The following is a 17,442-nucleotide window of genomic DNA, read 5'->3' on the forward strand; positions in this document are numbered from 1 at the left end:
AAAATCCCAAAGCTTTGTATACAGGGAGGGAAGGGGGCTGGGGGGGGTGAGATAAAATAAAATAACATTTACTTTTTAGAAAGTTAATGATGGGTTGGGGATTTAGCTCAGTGGCACCGCGCCTGCCTGGCAAACACAAGGTCCTGAGATCGATCCCTGGTACCAAAAAAAAAAAAGTTAGTAATAGCCCGACTAAAGACTTGGCAGACACCAAGGAAAGTGGAGGGAAGGAAACGCCATCCAGGACGCGGCTCCCGAATGCTGTGCGGGGTGCTTGGCTGTCGCTGCCCAGGGTGCAGGCCTCTGCCACCTCCTCCTGCCTCTTTAATTAGTGGTTCCAAAAGAGGAGGTGAAGAACAACTCACATGGCCTGAGGCCTTTCATTAAGAAGCAACAGGGATTAAAACAAAATAACTGGCTAAAATATGGGCAAGGGATGTGAACAGATAGCTCACTAAAGAGACTCACAAATGCTGAAATTCACACAAAAAGGTGCTCCACATTGCTGCCCCTCAGAGACGCAAGGCCTCGCACTGTTAGGACGGGCACTGCCCCCAGAACAGAACCAAAAGAAAGGGAAGGAGAGGAGAAGGCTGTGTTCTGCCATGGCCGGTGGGCATGAGGCCTGCAGGCTGCTTAGGAATTAGGGCAGAGAAGCCATAGCACACAGTGGCCCGGCCAGGATCCAGGCAGCATTGCTCAGCGCAGCCCCAGCAGCCACGGATGAGTGGGTACAGGAAAGTGGCGAAAGCGGGAAGTCCTAACGCCAGCCGCACCAATGGCCACCCTCTGACAAGCAGCCACGGGGCACAGCCCTGCCTGGACACGGACACAGGGCCGGAACCGCTTGGCTACACAGCGATGGGGACTGCACACTTAGAAACAGTATAAAGAGACACTTTTGGGTCGTGTGTATTTTATCACAATTAAAAAACACGGGCCAGGGATTTGGCTCAGTGGTTCCACTGCCTGCCTCACAAGCGCAAGGACCCAAGTTTGATCCCTAGTACCAAAAACCAAAACCAAAAATGGTAGGCCCAGTTCTCGCCACTGGAGTGTGTCCATGCATCCCAGAAGGAGACATTTACAAGGTGTGTTGGATAGTGCACTCAGCTCAGGGTGTCAAAGGCAGTAGGACTCTGTGAAATGTACAAGGATGGTTAATTTAATATGGCTAAAATATGGGCATGGAATGAAATCAGAAAATAGTAAGCCAAATGCTAAAAGCAAAACTCAAAAACAAAGGCCCACAAGCAGGACCCCTGAACCTCTTCTGGGCCAGTTCTGGCTCAGAGGCTGTGCTGACTCACAGCGGCCAGGCCACACATGTCAGGGACAGGACAGGGGCCACAGGACACCAGGCTCCAGGCGGGGCCACAGGCAGTGGTGAGCACATGTTCAGCATGCACAGGTACTGGGTTTGATTCTGGCACTGCAACAAAAAGATGAGGGCTTCATCTCAGACGTGCAGTGGGAGCTGGACTCAGTAGCCCACGCCTGTAATCCTAGCACTTGGGAGGCTGAGGCAGGAGGATCACACTGTATCAAAATTAAAGGGCTGGGATAGAGCTCAGTGTGAAAGCCCTGCATGTAACCCCCTGCATCACAAACAAACAAACACATCAGTCAATAAATAAGCAGGTGACCATATTGGAGGAGCTTGGTGATTCTTCAAAACCACCTGAGGCGTGAAATATGGTGAGGCACACCTGAAATCCTGGCACTCAGGAGGCTGAGGCAGGAGGATGGCAAGTTGAAGGCCAGCCTGGTCTACATATCAAGATCCTGTCTCTAAGACCAAAAGCAACACCAAACCAAACCACCTGAGGGGAGCTTTGGCCCTAGTGAGTGAGCCAACTCCCAGGGCCTCAGGCTCCAACAGGGAGTTGGCACGGGGCAGGCAGCACTGCCCTAGTGGTGGTGTGACTGTGAATGCAGGTCAGGGCCAGGCAGCACTGAAGACAAGATGCCACCTAGGCCCTCAGGGGCTGAGCTGTGCTCCAGTCCACGCTGAGGCGCAACCCCGGCCCTGCGCGGCCTACATGCAGGTCAGATCCCTGCAGCCATAGCAGAGCTGGGTCCTGGGCTCCAAGCCCCAGGAGGACCAACTTTTGCTCCGTGTGACACAGCCAACTGAGACCTCGTATGGCTGCACTGGAGCTGCATCTGGACACATCTGCATCCATGCCAGACCTGGGTGCTGGGGTCAGGGGTCCAGTCTCTGTCTTATTTTGCTTCTGGGACTCACTATGCAGTCCAGGCTGACCTTGAACTCACTACGTGGCACAGGCTGGCTTCAGACTCATGGCGATCCTCCTGCCTCAGCCTCCTAAGTGCTGGGATCACAGGCTGCAACTGTGCCAGCTTAGGAGGTAGGGTATCTGGGTGCCAGGGCCCTGGGAATGGGGTTAGCATTGGACAGAACAGCCCACGTTGTTTGTCTCTTTTCAGCCAGGCAGGAAGGCAATGTCTCTGTAGCAGGAAGCAGATCTTCACCGAGTTGCCTACAGGCGCTGACCTGGGCCTCCTGCTTCCCTCCCTGCCTCCCTCCTTTCCATCTGTGTAGGGACAGAACCCAGAGCCTCACATACTCTCAGAAAATCTGCAACAGTGTCCTCACCCGCAACCCACCTTTACATGTCGGGCTGAAGTCTCATGAAGTTGCCCAAGCTGGGCTCAAGCTTGTAACTCTCCTGCCTCAGCCTCCTGAGCAGCTGCGATCACAGGCGTGAGCCGCTCTGCCGCTGGCCAGTATGTGCTGTGTGTGCCTCTGGGCTGTGTGTGGTTGTGGCAGCCTGGGGGAAGCCCCAGCCTGGGAGAGGGAGGGAAGCCCCAGGCAGAGCTGCCTGACCTCACTGTGGTTCCTGCTTTGTATTCCAGCATCAGACGAAAGGCACCCGGGGAATGAGAACCACGGTCCCTCCAGAGGCAGAAAGTTCCCCAAGACTTCTGCCAACAGGAATATGAGAGTCCAGAAGCCAGGACTGATTTTGGCTTTAAAAGACTACTTGAGCAGGGCATGCTGGCACACGCCTATAATCCCAGCATTTGGGAGGCTGAGGCAGGAGAATCGCTGTGAGTTCGAGACCAGCCTGGGCTACACAGTGAGTTCCAGGTCAGTCTCAACTACATAGTGAGACCCTGTTTAAAAAAAAAAAAAAAAAAAAAATTACCCCAAAAGAGTCTACTTGGTAGGCTGGGGATTTAGTCAGTGGTTCTACTGCCTACCTTGCAAATGCAAAGACCCAAATTTGATCCCTGGTACAAAAAAAAAGTATACCTGATGATAAGCCCTGCCACTCTGCAGAGATGACAAATTTGGAACAATGCTAACAGCCACCGCTGTTACTATTCTTACTGTAAAACCAGAGATGGAGCTGCCAAGCTCAAGCCTTATGCTCAGACCCCAAGGCAGTGACACCGTGTCAGTGGCCCAGGCCCAGTAGGGACCTTTGAGAACTCCGATGCCGTGGGTGGGGTATCCCACGCACCCACAAGCCCACGTGAACCGCAGAAGGGCCACCACTGTGCCACCCTGCCCTGCCGGCCTCTGAGAGGGCAGCACCACCAGCCACACACAGCTCCCATGGCCCACACTGTTCTGGGAACGAGTGACACACAGGCCGGGTGCCCAAGAGCCCTTTCCGGCCTCCGCGGGCTGGGGGCCAGGGACTGCAGGGTAGGCAGAGAAGGGGACAGGCTGGGGGCCCCACAGCCACCTCGAGACCCACCGAGCCCAAGCCCAGCCCCATCCTGGGTTCCGGAGTCTATGTGCGGATGTCTGCTGCTTGGCGCCCCAGCCCCCCAGAGCCCCACCAAGAGGTGGCACACTGAGGCCGCCTGTGAGCCTCCCGGGCACCTTCTCCATCCTGACACAGCCACAAGCCCAGCGCTGTCTCCTCCCCTCTGCTTGGGGTCCTTCTTCCTCAGCTCAGTGCCTCTGTGGCCCCCCACCAGGAAATGTACCCTCCACAGACTTCACATCCTGGGGCTTGGACAGGAGCCCAACCCCAGTCCCAGTAGCGCTGGCCACCCAGGCTGGTCACCCCCAGGACCCACTGGGTTATGTTGTTAGCATTTTTCCCCAGTACTGGGCACTGAACCCAAGGCCTTCCCACTGAGCCACATCCTGGGCCTTTGGTTATTTTGAGTCAACCAGGCTGGGCTGGAAGTTGCAGTCCTCCTTCCCCAGCCTCGGAGTGCTGGGATCCCAGGTGTATGACCACCCCAAACTCCAATCTTCTTCAGGACACCGGTCCCTCCTGCACCATCACCTCCTGCCTCAGGATCCACAGTGTTTTGTACCCAAGGAAGAAGGAGCCAGGTATGGTGGTGGCACACACATGTATCCTAGCACTTGGGAGGCTGAAGTGGGGGGATCACTGTGAGTTCAAGGCCAGGCTGAACCAGAGTGAGACCCTGTCTCCAAAAATCCAAACCAGAAGGAGTGCACCATACGCCTGCCCATGGGCACAGCTACTCAGCCCATCAGCAACACCAAGGTCCATCCACAGACCTGTGCTCTGTTCCCAGGATGGGGGCACCTTCCCTCCGAGGCAGAGGGGCCACGAGGCTGGGAGGTGCACCCAACCTTTTCATTAAAAGTTAACACGCATGTGAGACTAGCACAAAGGGAAAGAGGACCACGGAGGACGACTGTAATTTGTCCCCAACACTTTCAGCCCGCATGGTCAGCGTGCACTGCTTTTACAACCAGTGCAGACAAGAACGTGGCAGGGCCGGCTCCCGTCTGGCACACACCCAAGCCTGACCCAGAGAGGGAGGTGGCACTGCAGCAGGTCTGAGGCAGATGAAACTCTGCTGTCCCCGAAGGGCCACTCACCTGCCACTTGCTGGAGCATCTGCACAAGTGGACACTGGGTACCACCCAGGGCACCCTCGCTGGGCCCCAGACACCGCTTTCAGCCCTCGGGGTGCACCCGAGGTCAACACCTTGTCCCTGGGGAGTCCCGCGCAGTGGGCAGATGCATGGGGGCACGTCCTCGGGAAAGGGATGAGCTGTACCCAGAGAGGCGGGAGGCCCTGCTGGCCCCTGAGGACAGGGAGGGTCTCGGGCAGACCTCGGGGTAGGAACTGCACAGTGTCCTTCCGAGGCTTCAGACTGGGAGGTGTGAACCCACTCCAACTGGGGTCCTTGAACCCCAACCCCATCCCCCTGCCCCCCACTGCCTCCAGAACAGAGAAAGCTGCTATTCAGAGCTGCTCCGCCACGGCCTAACAAAGGCCGCCTTCAGCCTCAGCGTCCAGCAGCCAGCACGTGCCAGTCACCGCGTAGCCCGCTGCACGCCCACCCCGCCTGCCCATGCTCGAGGCCCAGGGAACTGGCAAAACCAGCCCAGCCGCGCGCTCTCAACCAAGCCCCGGTTCCCTGTCAGATGGTTGGGAAGGGGGCTCCCTGCCCCACCTTGAGAGTGGGTGGCCCCTGTGAACTGGAAAACTCCCCCAGCCCAGATGCTGTTTCGAAAAGAAGCCACCTCCGGCCACCCCACGTCCCTGCAGCCAGGCGCTGTGCATGGCAGGCCCACCCGCAGTCTACCCTGGTATCTCGTGATGCCCTGCATTCAGCAACTCAGCTCCAGGCTTCTGGATGACAGGATGAGACCAATGTAACTAACGGCAAACAAGGCATCCCCAGTGACCCCGAGCAGATGCAGTGGAGCCACCAGCTCCAGAGTCGCTGGCCTGAGGACCCCAGCCATGGTGCTGCCACTATTCCAGCTGTAGCAGGGCCAGCTGCACCCACGGCAGGATCCCTAACCATCCTCCACTGCCTGTTCTGGGCAGAGCCTCCTTTGCTTAAAAGCAGAGAGTGGGGGGCCGGGATGTAGCTCAGTGGTGCTGCAACTGCAAGTGCAAGGTCCTGAGTTCCATATCCCTGGTATCAAAAAAAAAAAAAAAAAGCAGATAGCAGGACAGGGTGCAGTGTGCACACCTATAATCCCATCAAGAGGCTGAGGCAGGAGCATTGCAAGTTTGAAACAGCCTGGACAACTTATTGAGTCTCAAAGTAAAAAGTGTGATGGCATATGCCTGTATTCCCAGAACTTGGTTGGCAGAGGCAGGAGGATCTCCATGAGTTCAAGACCAGCCTGGGCTACATAGAGAGACTATTTAAAAAAACCCAAAACAAAACAAAGTCAAAAGTAAATTAAAGGCCAGGCATGGTGGCGCACGCCTGTAATCCCAGCACTCAGGAGGCTGAGGCAGGAGGATCGCTATGAGTTCGAGACCAGCCTGGACTACATAGTGAGTTCCAGGTCAGTCTCAACTACATAGTGAGACCCTGTCTCAAAAAAACCAAAAAAAAAAAAAAAAAGTAATAAATTAAAAAGTTCCAATTAAACTCAATGAAAAAAAAAAGTAAAGAGTAAAGAACAACGGTCTGGGGATAGCTCAGTGGCAGAGTGTCCCTGGGTTCCAACTTCAGTACTGCAAAAGTAAAAATGATATAAAATAAAAAGGTCCTGGGTGCAGCTCAGTGCTCCCTGGGCATGTGTAACACATATGCACGCACACTCACACACACACTTGCACATGCATGAACGCACAGCGGTGCAGCTCAGTGGTACAGCATATGCTTGGCAGGCCTGAGGCACTGAGTTACACACATATGCACATGCTAGACGTGGGGAGAAAGCGCATCCCAGAGACCTGGTGGACAATAGGAAAACAGTCACACTGTGACCGCACACGTGCACGGCGAAGATGGCAGGCTCTGCTGCGTCCTGACCATGTGGGGCAGGGGGCACTGTGGGCCTTGTGGTCCAGGAGCCTCCCTGACCAGGAGCTGCTCAAAGGCCCAACTGCATGGGGCGCGGCTGCCCGCCACCTCCCCAGAACCCAGTGGGAAGGGGACCCATGTCCCAAGACAATGGGCTTGAACATAACCGACGTCCCAGGTCCCATGGCCAACAGGAGTCTGCGTGGCCAGTCAGTGAACGTGTTTTAATAACCCCATTAGAAGGAACACTGAATCCAGGACTCTCCCGAGGTTTCTACACAGAGAATATTTAAAAACCACTATCTAGAAGGGCACCAAAGTACCTGCTGCTAGAAAATGTTGGGGGGTAGGAAATAGGAAGAAAAGGGCTAAAGGTGTAGGGGAAGTGGGAAGGGGAGGGAAAAGGAAAGAAGGGAAAAGAAAAAATATGAGAAAAGGAGAAAATGGAAACAAAGTCTTTGTAAATAGGGAAGGGTAGAGAGGATGAAGGGAGGGCAGGGGAGTGGGGAGAAAATAAGAACCAGGATCTGTCATGAAAAGGTACAAGGTCCCAATGATGGATGTAACTTACTGTGCACCTACAATGTACCAATAAACTCAATGAGAAAGAAAAGGAAAAAAAATGTCGGGGGAAATCAGAAGCATGGCGAGAAGATCATATATGACAGGTCTGACGAAAGTTACTTTTCCGGGCTTTGTGATGCTGGTGGCATCTGTATCACTCTCACTTCTAGTCTCATCCTAAATATACATAAATGTGTGTGCCTAAATAAAAAAGACAGAGAGTAAGAAAGCAAAGCACAGGAAAAAGTACGTGCTGAGCTACCCTTTATGCCACAAGAAGTACAAGTAAGAGTGCACACACATCCTTATTTTTATGAGAAGAAAACCAGCAAGAATGAGCAAAACAATTAAGTCAGATGCGCACAGGATCAAATGTATGGAAATAGGGATTGTTATTCTTGCATCACATGCTTCATTTAAATAACCCTGAAATACAATAAGTAAGGTGAGATTCTAGATGTGGTGGCACAGGCTTGATAATCCCAGAACTCAGGAGGCTGAGGCAGGATGGCTGAATTCAAGGCCAATGTGGGCTACACAGTGAGACCCCATCTCAAAATAAGAACAGAAAGATTGGGAAAATGCCCTGAAAGTGATACCAAATCACATAACCCAGGAGGCGGAACATGGGTCTGGACCCTCCTGAGAACTATACGCCATGCGTAAGCATGACACCTTGTACCCTGGGGACAGGACAGGGCCAATGCACGCTGGCCTGCTTGGTCACCAACCGGCACCTGTGAACATATGGCAGCAGAGAGGAAGAGACACTGGCGAGGCAGAAAGAGCCCATGGTCCCCCCAGGCCTCTGTGCTTGAGACCTGAAGCCTGGACGTGCACTCGGCCAGCCCCACTGCCCCAGGCCCAGGGGCAGCAGGACACTCAGGTGGTTTCCAAACACTGTTCCCCATTCCCGAGGAAGCCAGGCCCCCGGGAGAAATGGCCAATTCCAGCCCAGCGGGGACGGGAGCAAGGTGAACATCATGCTGGAAAACAGAGCATGAAGCCCAGTGAGAAGACAAAGCCCAGGGCCACTCAGGAGGTGCCGCCAGCCACTCAGGAGCCAGAGCCTCAGATCGAACAACGACGGCCGCGCACACAGCAGCCCGGGCCCCGCCACACCCCCTCATGCTAACACTGACACGTTTCAGCAGTGCAGGAGGGATGGCCCTTCCTCCGGACCACGTCAACACGAGGGTGGGGTCTCCATGGAATGCTGACCCCAAGGGAGCACACAGGCCAGCAGTAGTTCCACCTGCGGCCTGCACGGCCCTGAGTCCACCCAAGAATCACTGAGGACCCTGCCCCAGAGCAGCCTCCTTCCTGTGACAGAAGATTTGAAAAACACAGATGCTCAGCTGGACACGGGAGGCTGCAGACACTGTGGCAGAGCCTGGGTTTGGCCGGAGTAGCCGGGTGTGTGGGTCCCTGTTGCTGGCCCTCAGGGACCCAGGCAAGAAGCCTGTGCTGGCCTCTGAGGCTCTGGGTCTGCACTGGGCAGAACACCAGCCTGCCTGGGGCTGCAGGGGGCCAGGCCGGGCAGTGCCAGCTGTGGCCTGCAGCACCATCTGCAGCTCTACCTTCCCTTTCAGTAAATGAGCAACAATTCTGAAAATGCCACTGATAAACATTTGCCACAACAAACATCTCCCAAGGAATTGCAAATTCACAACACAAAGTCCTGGCAGATTTGTAAGCAGGCAGAAAAGGCTGAGGTCCGCTGTGAGAGCCTCTCCACACCCTCCCGCCTCCCTCTGTGCCGCTGGCCAGTGCTCACCGCTCCACGGGTCTGTTCCAGGCGTCCGCCACACTGTTCCCCACAGAGATCCACCCAGCACTGGCTCACTCAGGCGGGTGGCAGACCCCACCCTTCCCTGGAATCACACAGAAGGCGGAGAGCCAGCTCGACCTACCGGTCGGGCAGGGTCTGACCCGTGACACTGCCACCAGGTGTCAGCCTGAGGCCACACAGCCCCAACCCTGGGCTGGCGAGGGTCACCCAAGATGAGAGGCCCTGCCTCAGTGTCCCCTCCCTTCCACCCATAGCCTCTACTATAGGCAGCTCCATGAGAGAGAAGTTAACAGGCAGCCAGAGAGGGCTGGGCCTCAGGGAGTCGGCACAGAAATAGACATGGGATTTGTGGCCAGAGGCGAGGCGAGAGGCCAGCCTCCACGGGATGGAGGGCCACGCAGCTGCAGGGAAGCAGCACCTGAGACTGGACTGTGGTCAGCACCGCCCAGTCCACGCCCAGAGCCACGTCCTGCTCCCTTCCTCAAAGCACCTGGCTGTGCATTGCCAAGTGGCTCCCCCAACCCTGTGGGCCACCTGTAGTCTGCCACCTGTGCCATGCTGTGATCTGCTACACAAGTTACCCAGAAGCCTGGAACTCAGTGTGATTCTCCTCTCTTATTTCCTGTGAGACTACTAACTCCCTCCTCTGGTTTGTAACTTCATTCCTCGATGCTATGAGACTGCAAGCTTGGCATATCTGATATCTAACAGGTCTGGAGTTGTATCTTTCCTATGCCACTGCCATTGGAGGCCAGGGTGGCGCAGCCCATGGGACAGCAGGACACACGGGCAGTGGCTAAGCTGGCAGGGCCGGGCAGCCCTGGGAACCAGACCGCGGGCACGGCAAGTACAGCGCTCTCCTCAGGGACATCAGACCACACGGATGGCAGGGGCCCCATAGAGCCCACAGCAGTAACCCTCGGCCAGCGACCACGTGGGACTGGCAGGAGCCCACGCAGGCCACAGCCTGGGCTCCGACGGCAGGGTTGAGGTCTCTGCTGTAGCTTTCATGGCTGCCTGGCCTGCAAGGAGTGGGGGTCACCTGGGAGGAGCAGCCCCGCTTCTACCTGAGGGCTGAGGCCCTGGGCACTCTCCACACCCTTCTGCCAGAGAGATAGCAACAGACTTCCACTAAGCCAGACACAAGGACTCCATGTTTTGTTTGTGAAATGGTGGGGTGCGGCTCAGTTGTAGAACCTGGGCCTAGCACCCACAGGGCCTGGGGCTGGATCCCCAGCACTGCCGAAAGTGAGGAGACAAAGAATATGGCCATAACTCATCGGAATTGTGCTAATTATGGGCACATAGCGGTTTTACAATTGTTAAATGAATAACTGTTTCTCATTTCCAATTTCTAATACTGTAATGCTGGAACCTAAATGCTCTCTGAGACCTCAGCCACTTTCATGTGTGTAAACCGAGGCCAGGCCAGCAGTCTGCTGCTGATTGAGCGCCAGGCTGGACCCAGGGAGCAGGGGGCCAAGGCTGGGCTCCGCTCAGGCCCAAGCAGCAACCTGTGCCAGCCCCACTGCCCCCTGCGGCCCTGTGAACAGGGTCGTGGTCCTGGGACCGCCACAAGCTGAAAGCATCCCTGTTGGCCCCCTGGAAATGGGCAGAGCTCCCTGCCCTGCAGGGCCTGACACAGGGGCACCCGTGGCCCTCGCCTTTTCACGGTGGAGACACCAGCAGCATCTGAGAACTGGGCCTGAGGCAGTGGAAGCAGATCTCAGCAGGCAGGCAGCCTTGGACTCAGCTTCCTGAGCCAGGGCAGGTACCGCGAGCCACGGACACCTACATCCCACCTGCTGTCCGGCCTGTGCGATGAGTGTAGACATCACTATCTGGGCTGTGCACGGACACTCAGAACTGGGCCATGGGGGTCTGGTCACCACTGGACACCTCCCCTAGGGGCTCCTGGGATGGCAGCTCTGGGCCCACTGAGCACCCCGCACCCCGAAGTCATGGCTATGGCTACAAATATGCCTGCTCTGTCTTCCCCAGAGCCCGGTGCTGAACGTCTACCAGCCAGGCATACTTAATGAAGTAATCTTATATTCACGAAATGATTAATTATAGTCTCCATTCAAATCCAATTTTCCTTGTTGCCTTTCTGTTTAAAGCAGACAAACAGCAACACGGAGGGTGTGCTTCACTGAGCCGGACCGGAAGGCCCCGCCGAGATCACACACAGCCGGTGAGGCCGCGGGACAGGGCCTGTCCTTCCCCTTGCACAGTGCAGCCCACAGCAGGACAGGTAACTCCTTCCCCAGAGCACAGCAGGGCCAGGGGGGCCCCCATGGCCTGGCACAGGGTGGCCATGGGCCCATGCGCCCATAGGAAGACCCTCGAGGAGACGCCAGCCACACCCCATCTAGCCACAAGGAAACATCAGACACAGGCAAACACCCGGCCAGCACCCAACATTGTCCAGAGCGTCCGAAGGGCCCTGGGCAGAGGGGATGCAGGGGAGCCAGGACCTCGGGACGGGGTGGATTTCAGCTCGCCGATCACTGCTGGTCCATCGGCCATGGCCCAGGGCCAGCTAGCAGAGAGCCCATCTCAATCCCCTGTCAGTCACACCTTCTAAAAACACACAACCTCTGCCCAGGTCCCACGGGGTCACCTGGCTGAGCACCACCCCCACTGGGGCAAAGGCCCTTGAAAACTGCCCAGCTGAGCAGAGGGAGGGACAGAGCACAAGGCCCTGAGCTGTCCACTCAGCTCCTCCTCTGCTCCCACCGCAATGGGGTGGAACACACGCTCACAGGCACAGCCCTGGGTTCAATCCTCAGTGCCACACACACACACACACACACACACACACACACAGACTCCAGGCTCATGCTGATTCACAACTGCCACTCCGGCTACCCACCTCCACAGTATGCTATGAGGGCCTCTCCAGGACTGCTGAGAGACACAACCAGATGCCCCTGGACAGACAGCCTGGCGGACGTGTGACGACCCCCACCACCCCTCCCAAGGCCGCAGTCCAGAGAATGGAAGCTCTGCCACTGCATGACAGCAAAGGGAAGTCAAGGCAGGGACAGTGACACCAGGACTTGAGGGCACATGATCCTGTAGTCGCCAGGAGACTGAGCAGAGACCAGTGCCACGGGCCAGGCACTGGGAGAAGGCAGGTGGAGACGTAGTCTCCTGACTGTCAGCGAGGCACCCGGATGTGGGCCGACCACCATGGAGGCTCTAGGAGGAGGCCAGCCAGGCCACGACCTCTACCATGCGGACTGGGGCCCAAGAGCCACTGCACACAGCTGGGGGGTTGAGATGATTTCTTGACCTCTCTGCCTCCAGCGGTGCATCTGCGACCGGAGAAATTAGGGTGCCAACGCTCAGAACATCTGGCAGGGCGGGCATCCACACACACAGCCACAGGACTATCAAAGTGCGCGATACCTTGCTCTACTGCCACATGTACCCCGAGCCTCGCAGCCACAAGGAGAGTTGCGAGAGGAGAGCTACACATTCGCTTTCGGAAGGGAGCTCAGAGAACAGCAAGTCGCTCAGAAAACGAAAGAGAAGAACTACAGAGCCAGAGAAATGGAAATGAGGAACCTAGAAGAGCACCCTAGGAGGGCCAAGCAGCGCCAGAAGCAGCTCTGGAAAGGATGGCAGAAGAGGGGCCAGGCATCAGAAAACAGGACAGCGCTTCCGCCCGCAGACCTCCCGCCGAGTCCAGGTAGGCAGTGCGTGTCAGGACGCAGCACCAGGAAGGGCGTGAGCACAGAAGACACCAGCACCTCAAGACCTCATGGAGAAAAACTACACACAAAAACTGACCCACGGAAAGCCAGAGACAACCGACAGGGCTGGGAGCTGGGGCCCCGGGGGCAAGTGCGTGTCTGCACCTGGCTGAGACACCCAGCTGTGGTGGGTGGCAGCAACGCCCTCTTGGCACACTCAGAAATCAGCCTCTCACGCCTCTGTCCAGACAGATTCTGGAGGGCAGCTCTGGGGGAGCCCAGGGTCAGAGTGCAGAGACCACTGCACACAGAGGGTGACCTCCAGCTGGGTGCCACGGCCAGGACAAGCACCAACTGAACGGAAGCAGGGGCTCGAAGACGTTTGTATGACCCATGATGACACCAGATGGGGCTGTGACCCTGCTGGGAGTGGGGAGGGAGGAAGGAGAGCTGAACAGCCAGGTCTGCACAGGTGTCCAGCGCTGCCCTGACGGAGGAGACCGGAACAGCAGCACGTGAGAGGTGCACACCAGAAGCCACACTGAGCACAGGGGGTTGGGGTAGGATGCAGGGCTGAGTGCTCATCTGCTGTTCTTCAGTCACATGGGGTGCTCACCACCTTAAACTTTTAAATATAAAAATTATCCACAGTGCAAACTTTACTAAAGTGCAGCCAGCAGTAACAGCAACATGACTTCTGACCAGGCTGGGACACAGGGCCTACACCCGGGGCTCAGTTCTCCCATGGCCCAACTGCACAACAGAGCCAGCCTGCACCAGCCCAGGCCCTTGCTGCACCCGACACAGGGTGCCTCCACCTTGCTAGAAAACGGATCTCTGCACATCTCCCACAGGAGACACAGGAAGGAGTAAACACCAGAAAGACTTGAAGCGCTCAAAGCAGCATTGGACACAGTCAGGGTCCCCGCGCCCACAGGCACTGTGCACCTAACCAGCCAGCAAGGCCTGAGCCGGGCCAGGTGGCTTGCGGGTAGTGTGAGGTTGAATCTAGCCAGTTCCGCCTGGAGTCCTGGGAGACAAGGCAGGGAGAGGCAGCCAGTTGTAAATGAGGTGCCCTACTCCACATATTTAGGGTAGTGCTAAAATAAACCGTGAGCCTCAGGGCCCTGGCAGACTCTGACGCCTGTCTTCTGGACCATGGTGACGGCTGTGACTGTCACCAAAACCAATCTGAGAGCTGGGCAAGTGGCTGTCCTGGACCACAGCCCTGGCACAGGCGACAAATGCAGAGTACCTGCTTTGTGCCTGGGTGTGCAGTGACGGCTGGTGAGAGCTGCACCCCAGGTGTCACACACCCCCTCCACCCCTGCTGCAGGAGAGGACACCACAGCTTCAGCAAAGGCCCTGTGGCCAAGACAGGGAGACGCAGGAAGGGGTGGAGCGAGGTGAGGCCAGAACTGCCCGGCCACCCAAATGCCAGGGGCTAGCACGGAAAGGGAACTTTCTAGATTCCCTGCTCCCGTCAGAATTCCAAAAAGGGCTTCCCCTCAATAGCAAGGTAACCCATCTAAGGTGGCCCCTCCCACACCCTCTGACAGATCAAGGTCAGCACAGGTGCCCACGGAAGCCCATCCTGGGATCCTGAGCCCTGGAAGGCCCTTCTGAGGGCCGCACTCCACATCGGCCCCTTCCCTGTGACCGGCAGCTCAGCAGGGACATCAGAGACCAGGCAACACGGGGACTTCCAAATATGCACACAGGAAGTCTCTGCTGCGACCACAGACGACCCTGTTGCGGCCCACCAGGACCAGCACGAAGCTCAGGGCCAAGGTGGCCCCATTGCAGCACCGGCGTGGATGACTCTGGCGTTCAGACTGCATGACCCCAGGGTGACAGGCACCTCGGGGGCAAAGCCAGGTGGCCACGGTGTACAACCCCTCTTGTAACAGTGGCGGCCCTGACTCCACAGAGACACTGGGAGACAGAGTCCACTGGCAACTGCCACAGCAGCACAGGGACATGGTGACTCCACACAGATCTGCCCGAGACAAACACAGGTGACTGGCAGCCACACCGGGCATGGCACCAGCGCAGGTCGGCTCTCTGCAGGGAGGGAGCCCTGAGCCCCCTGAGGGCCATGGGATCGGAAGACATCACCACGGTGTGCCCAGCCCTGGAGACCCTGGCAGCACCTCTACTCTCTGAGGTTTGCATCAGCACTGCTCTGCCAGCACAGGGTCCACAAATGGAAGGAGGCCACGGCACCCAGGCATCCTGGAGAAACTATGACACAGCTCATTTCTCCCCAGTAGGCGCGAGCGAACAGACATCCTGTTGGGCAACTCTTCGCCCATACCTATGCCAGCATCTCATAATCCAAGGACCAAAACACCTGGCTCATCCCCTGGCTGGCCCAGCTGAGGGTGGCAGCCGGAGCCCGGGGAAGATGCAGCCTCTGCCCCAGCCCACTAGCACCCGGCACCCAGCACCTCACTGTGCCAGGGGGAGCGCTCCCTCCTGGCCCTGCAGGCCAGCCCTCCGGGCATGGAAAGCAGTCTCTTGGGTTTGCTTTTTACAAAAACACCTTGCAAAATGGACGTCAGAAAAGCGCCCCCCATTCCCGGGTCCCCACCAAAGGCCATGCAGCCCCAGTCCCCTCCAATCCACCTCCAACCATCTCAGAACAGAAAGCCGGATGCCACAGCCGCGCTCCCCGCTGGCCGCCAGGACCCTGTGGAGTGAGCCGTGCACATTAGCACAGTCGGTGCCACCCGGGCACCAACATGACGCCGGTGTCAACACAAAGCGGGGGCTCTCGGAGACAGGTGCCGCTCGCGGGGCAGGGCTCAGACCTCACCACTGTGGCGCTATCGACAATGCAGAATGAAAGCAAGCAGCAGACACAGCCGTCTGCGCGCTCACGACCGCCGCACCGACCGGGCTCCGCTCCCCGGCCGGGATCCCAGGGCAGCCAGTGCTGCGGAGGATGTGAGCCCAGGACCCAGGCCTCACACATACCGTCCGCGTGCATCTCCCTTCTCACGCCCGCCTCAGCCGCATCACTCACGGCCAGCTCCTCTCAGCGGACGGATTTCCTGAAAATCCGACACCCCAGGTAAACAACAGCCCCTCGCGGTGCTCCTGAGGCGGCCGTAGACACTGGAATCAGTGCGGGAACATCTGTGCGGCACGCAGGCTCTGGCAAAGCCAGGACGCAGGACCGGCGCCGACTCCCAGCCCCTCCGCTGCCTGCACACGGCCTGCAACCAACGCCACTGCGGCCAGCGGGGAAAATCCACCGAGAGATGCGCATTACTCACCGGCTTTCTTCCCCTGCCTCCTCAGCGCCCAATTCTTTATGCGCTGCGGGCGGTGGGCGTGCAGGGAGGCATTTTCTGTCCCTTTCACAGCAGAGCTGCAGCGTCTTCTGGCCTCCGACCGACAATAGGCAGAGCAGGGTGGGCCGCCGCGGGAGGAGCAGATCTAATGGAAAGCTGGCCGCCCTGCTCCCCGCCTCTCACCTCCCTGCCTCATGTCTCCAGGCCCGGGTGGTACCCGGCTCCCCTGGGAAGCTGCAGCCGGCAGCTGAGGCACAAACTAAAACACGGCATGGATACCGGGGAGCTGACGTCACAGCAAAACAAGCACCCCTGCACTGAGGGGCTAAGGCAAGGAGGGAGGGCAACACTGGAGGAGACCGGCTGACCACGTCCTCAGGGTCAGCCACCCAAACTAGGACGTGGGGTTTAGCTGCCTCAGGCCTAGCAGTGATCTACAACCTTGTCCAGATGCCTACACAAATGCCCAGGGGCCATGGGTATCCAGGTCTATCGGGAGATAGACTGTCAGCGGCCTTCCATGCCACTGCTGCACCCCCCAATTGTCTTCACCATGGGGGGCACCAGCAAGTCTGGGATGGGAGACCTAGGCCCCCACCACACCCCAGCCTTAGGCAGAGGCTCCCTGCACCCAGTGTGGACCTCAGGTTGCTGCCTCTGCCCTGCCCTGGTACCCCAACACCTGGGTACTCAGAGGGTAGGCCGGGGTTTCTCTCAATCCTCATAAACAGTGGACAGCACCTCCTTCCCCAGAACACCCCATATACATGGGAAGAGTACCCAGCATTTCGAGGGGAACATGGGAGGAAGAGAGACTCCTGATACCCCCGTTCGGCAGAGGAGCCACTGTGATCAGCACAGCACAGGGGGTCAGGGCACAAACTCTGCCACCAACCACCACAAGCAGGTGCCAGGCGGCCTCCAGGCAGCCGGTCCTAGAGACAGCGCAGAACTCAGGCATAGATCAGCGGTGTGGGACCCAGCATTCACCCCCCATGGGGCCTGCACTCCGGCCAACCTGCACCATGCACGGCCCTGCGCCTGCTCCTCCCATCTGCCTCCTCAGGCCCACACCTACTATGCTCCCTGATGCCCACCCAGGGCTTCCTGGTGCCTTGCGTGGTGTGCAGCCCCCTCGCAGTGACCAGCCTGTGCCTGTGTAGCAGAGCACCCTGCTGTGCTGGCCTCCACACCTGTCACGAGAGTGGTGGACACATACCCCAGCTGATCTGCACCCATGGTGCAGATCAAGTCAGAGCCCTGGGCTCAGTCTCCTGCCACTTTTCCTCAGACACTGACTTCTCACCAAATGTGGAACTGCGCACAGGGTCCTGAGGCCCCTCC

General features: G+C 57.6%; 1 protein-coding gene across 4 annotated transcripts in view; it reads right to left on the minus strand.

Moving 5' to 3' along the window:
• Prkcz (protein kinase C zeta) overlaps positions 1 to 17,442 on the minus strand; it is a 75,492-nt gene that overhangs the window by 43,731 nt on the left and 14,319 nt on the right. Inside the window, exon 1 of one of the 4 annotated variants that reach the window (XM_019207971.2) lies at positions 15,779 to 15,894. The exons of 1 other annotated variant lie outside the window; for it this stretch is intronic. In XM_019207971.2, the coding sequence (XP_019063516.1) occupies positions 15,779 to 15,791 (13 nt within the window). In that variant the 5' untranslated portion in view covers positions 15,792 to 15,894. Of the gene's footprint in view, positions 1 to 4,843; positions 4,878 to 15,427; positions 15,453 to 15,778; positions 15,895 to 17,442 lie in introns of those variants that run through there. 2 more of the 4 variants (XM_033767619.1, XM_033767618.1) reach the window with 2 other exon arrangements.

Source organism: Fukomys damarensis, unplaced genomic scaffold (assembly GCF_012274545.1).
Source record: "Fukomys damarensis isolate Sample0158 unplaced genomic scaffold, DMR_v1.0_HiC HiC_scaffold_23, whole genome shotgun sequence".
Taxonomy (NCBI): Eukaryota; Metazoa; Chordata; class Mammalia; order Rodentia; family Bathyergidae; genus Fukomys; species Fukomys damarensis.